Source organism: Pelobates fuscus, chromosome 13, assembly GCF_036172605.1.
Source record: "Pelobates fuscus isolate aPelFus1 chromosome 13, aPelFus1.pri, whole genome shotgun sequence".
Taxonomy (NCBI): domain Eukaryota; kingdom Metazoa; phylum Chordata; class Amphibia; order Anura; family Pelobatidae; genus Pelobates; species Pelobates fuscus.
This window is the reverse complement of record NC_086329.1, coordinates 112,134,397-112,139,037: the sequence shown is the minus strand read 5'-3', so window position 1 is coordinate 112,139,037 and position 4,641 is coordinate 112,134,397. Positions and strand designations below refer to the sequence as shown.

Below are 4,641 nucleotides of genomic sequence, written 5' to 3'. Positions count from 1 at the left end.
GTTATTAAAAACATTTTTTTTTTCTTTTTCTTTCTGGTTTTCCTTTTGGGAGTTGATGTTATATGAAAGCAGAAGTGACCTGTCCTTGTACTTCTGCTGCTAGGCCCTGCTGATGGTTCCCCACCTTGGCAGTGAGCAGCCTAAGAAATCAGTTGAAAATGTGAGAAAGGGATATTTCAGTTCATGATTTGCGTTTCTGAAAAGTATGAAGGCGTTGAGCGTAACTATTTGTATTAAATAAATGCCCACTTTTTTGTTCCATGCCCTGGTTTTTCTCATTGTTAGATATGTCTGTAGAAGTTGATTGTACAGGTCAACTCCCCCCCATGAGTCTATTGTACTGCTTAATGCAGCCTGGCAGCCATCTTGTTTCCCGTCTGCCATTAACTGCGACCCTGCGAGTATGCTCACTGTGCATGGTAGTCAGGATGAACACGTCCTTTTTGTCTCTATATTTTTGAGAGAGCAGTTCATTCTGGCAGAGAGCAGCTGTTTCCCCCTTTTAAAGTTTTTTCTCTTACAGAGCTTTCGGGAAGCCTGTATGTGTTTTGCAGATAATGCCGCAGACCATAGTCTCAAAACTAGAAGTACTTGTCTATGCAGATAGGTTTTTTGGGGGTATATGTTGTGCCAAATTCTTAATTAAAGTGGGACATTCGGGGACATATTTTGCAGTTTGTCATTCTGTAGATGACCTTTTGGGGGGCACTTTGAATTATCATTAAAGTGTATAAAATGCAGTATGACTTCATACCCGGGTCTACTCATTGTTGGAGCAGTATTTTCAAATGCTGGGCTTTCTGATTATGCTCATTAGCATGGTTAGTGCCCAGAATGTCTTTAATTATGGTGCACTGATGGAGTACCAGCACCTTTTATTGGCAATGTGACTCACTACATTTTATTCCTTTATTATATTGCTCTGCATAAATAATTTTCTGCATGACAACCTCCCCTAAGAATTCATCAGCCAACAATTCCATAAAATCCTGTAAACTATAGTTGGATAACTCTGCCTGAATTTCAGGAGTTGCAGTGAACACAGGGATGTTGGGTATGAAATTGTTAGGGGTGAGCAGTGCAAGGGAAATTGGTGCTTTTTTACATCGTTGTCACCAGCTTCACTCTCTAAAGCAGTGTTAGTTGCCTCTATTATTATTGGCTTCTTCATTAGTATGGTCAATGCTTAAACTTAGCAATGCAGAAATGCTTGAATTTTAACTGACTAATGTATTTTATTGTTGTTATTTTTTTAAACTTTTTTTTTTTTATTATTATTTTAAATCAGCATCAATACGATTCGGATTCACTGATCTCATAATGGCTTTCAGCAGGCTGAACAGAGCCATGGATTATTTATCTGACTCCTATCTTCCATATCACTCATTTTAGTATCAGTGGAATTCAGTTGTAATTCCAATGATTAGATGCACTTACTGAGATTTGTGATCTCTGTAGAGTGTTCCTTCAGAACCTCCTCTGTTTCGTCAGGTCTGTAGTCCAGTATTGACACCTTCTGACTTAGCGTAGCAAATTTTATTTTAAATTTGTTTCTAAAATCTAATACATCCGGTCTGATTATCTACAGCATATCTACAGCATATGAAGCAAGGGATCTCCAAGAGGTTTCAATATGCCGACGGGAAAGAGGTGCTCTGTAAACCACCCATGGCAATGTCAACATGGGGGCTTATTGTGTAGTGAGCTCTGTTTCTTTTTTAGTAGATAGCTTTGACTTTAATTCAGCCCTTACTTAAGGGTCATACAATCCACCTATTTCAGCAGCCATCTGGGTTGTGGCAGTGTTGCCTAATGTATATGAATATGTATGTCCTTTGTTTAGGTTGTGGATATCAGTTTCCCCATCTAATTCCATGTCTTCAGATTCTCCACCTGTTTCCAGTTGTGTGCTTTTAAATTGTATGGAGGTGGGGGCCGAGCTACCTCCCATCAGGACCCCCAGCCATGAGGCAAGGGTTCTAATGGGGATCGGGACCTCACACCACCCATCCCTCCCTCTGCAGCCTTTCGCCTCTATGATAGAGTGACTGGGCTGCCCTTACACTGAGCCACTCATGGCTCTGCAGACATGCTTTAGCGCTCGCGGGGGGAGATCCATGCCGCTCCAACCGTGCTGAGCACTTGGAGTGAGTAGAGCCACATTTTGAACTCGCAACTGATGCAGCCGCGGTCCCGCCACCCAGTTGTTGTGGTGAGTGGACCATGGTCGCGCTCACATAAGGCTGCTCGATGGGGCAAGTAAACGCCGGCTTAGCTGGCTTCAGAGGGGATGGTGAAGATGGTGGAATAAGCCACGGTTTAGGCAGTTTGGAAGGGGAATGGGCCTGCAGGCCTTTACTCACCCCTGCAGCAGACTTATCCACATCTTTCATTGCAGGCACCGTTTTTTTCAAGTTTCTTTGCTTCTGCATGATAAGCAAACTTTCTCAAAACAGTAATATTGTTTAAAATTGGTATATTAGAGAGATAAAATCCAAATTAAGAACATTTATGTCCCAGTGCCATTAGAACTCCTCTAATAGGTGGCCATCCAAGATGATGGCAAAGACACCCCCCGATAGATTAATTTCTTAATGGCTTCTTTGACATCTCGGTTTCTAAAGGTATAAATGAAAGGATTAAGCAGTGGAGTGAGGACAGTGTACAAAAGGGCAAGATATTTGTCATACTGGTTACCTTTTGCATTAATATAAACAATGAGAGCAGTTCCAAAGAACATAAGAGCTACAATGAGATGGGAAGAGCACGTTGAAAAGGCCTTCTTCTGTCCTTCAGAGCCCTTAATTTTTAATACAGTGTTTATGATATGAATATAAAAAGACATTATGGTGCTAAATGGGAAAATTATATTTAACACAGCAGCAGCCATTGTCAAAACTTTGCTGACGAAGGAACTGGAACAAGCCAAATTCTGCAATGGGGGCAAGTCACAGAAGAAATGATTCATCTCATTGGGTCCACAGAACTCTAAAGTAACTGTAGCAACCATGAGAACACAAGCTATAAAAAGACCAGTGATCCATGGCAGTACTGCAAGCTCAATGCAAATTGTTCTTGTCATAATTGTTGGATAGCGTAAAGGGTTATTAATGGCCAAATCTTGGTCGAAAGCCATAACTAATAGTATGTAGCATTCTGTTGCACCTAGGGCATCATAAACAAACATCTGTACAAAACATCCTACAAAAGATATACTGTTATTAGCTGCAATGAGGTTTATGAGTAATTTTGGAACTGTGACTGTAACAAACCCAATGTCTAAAACAGCAAATGTACTTATAAATAAATACATAGGAGAATGAAGTAAAGGGTCCAACTTAACCAGAGAAATTATAGTCATGTTCCCAAGGACACAGAGGGTATAAGCTAAAAGAATGATTATAAAAAGCAAGAGCTGGTATTGGTGGAGTTCAGGAAAACCCAAAAGAATGAATTCTATGACTCCTGTCTTGTTTTCTATCTCCATGTTATGTGATGAACACGGGTTCTACGATGATTCCTGTGGGATAAAATAAAATTACTGAATGAGATATTTAGATTATCTTGAAATTACTTCTATCATTTCCTAATTTTAGGAAAAAATACCATGCAAATATGTTATCAGTAAAACACACTGAGTGTATATTGCTTGAAACCGGCACAGTAGTAACCTGTAGATTATGCAATAGTGCAGTGACAATGGTGACTCGTTTTACTGGATAACCTACATTAAATATAAAGCTGGGATTTCAAACTCAACAAACGAGTTGACAAGCTGCCGAAGGGGATTATCAAGTTTTCCACTCTTCTAAATAGACATATAGTACCATCAACTAGATATACTTTGAACTGTGGTCCATGTGCTAGAATTAGGGTAAAATAAACACCATAACTATTACCGCATGCTGTATTGGTGCAGGATTGTCCTGGCACCCTTCCAGAATAAGCCTAGGTGATGCCAGGTGCCTGCCACCACCTCAACTGCTACTAAGCTAAGTCAGCTGTGCACGTACTCTCACTGGCTGACACTCTAAGCCGTCCCCATTATAATGGTCTATAAAGCCGTTGCGGCGGCATAGAACGCCGTAATGGCTTTCACCTCCAGGAGCTCGGCGGTACTCACCTCCACCGCGATGCTCTTCGGGAGGACTGCCTGACAGCCCAATCAGCCCTCCCCCGGCAAATGAGGCCCCCGGGGGCCATGTGTTCACTCTCAAAGAGCGATCACATGGCCCCTTATAGCTGACTGTGGATCTGCCAGCAGGGGGACTGTCTGGGCTGTCAGACAGTCCCCCTGCTGGTGGGAAGAATAAAAATAATATTATTAGACAAGTTTAAAATAAAAAATGTGTATATATATCTTGATCTTGATAAAGACCCAGAAGGGTCGAAACGTTGATGTAGAGGTGGTGATTTTTTGAAATACAATTTGAAATTCCCAGAGAGTGCTCCTGTCTTCAATTTTGGTTTATATGTCTGCTGGGATGCACCCGGTATAAGTCTTTGGATTACTAATTTATTTGAGGTTGAGTGCCCGAGGTTGGATCTCTTTTATATATCTATATATAGATAGATGATCCTCGGCACACTTCCTTAATATTTCTTATGCCTTGGTGCTACCAGCGTATAAATATATGCAGA

The 4,641-nt window shown here is 41.1% G+C and overlaps 1 protein-coding gene across 1 annotated transcript; it reads right to left on the bottom strand.

The window, feature by feature from the left end:
* Positions 1 to 2,536: 2,536 nt before the first annotated feature.
* LOC134582732 (olfactory receptor 6N1-like) lies at positions 2,537 to 3,487 on the bottom strand. Its single transcript, XM_063439373.1, has one exon. The coding sequence runs from the start codon at positions 3,485 to 3,487 to the stop codon at positions 2,537 to 2,539; it is 951 nt and encodes a 316-aa protein (XP_063295443.1).
* Between the last annotated feature and the right edge of the window lie 1,154 nt (positions 3,488 to 4,641).

Coding starts and splice junctions, on each gene's coding strand:
- LOC134582732 (XM_063439373.1), bottom strand. CDS start 3,487: ATGGAGATAGAAAACAAGACAGGAGTCATAGAATTCATTCTTTTGGGT.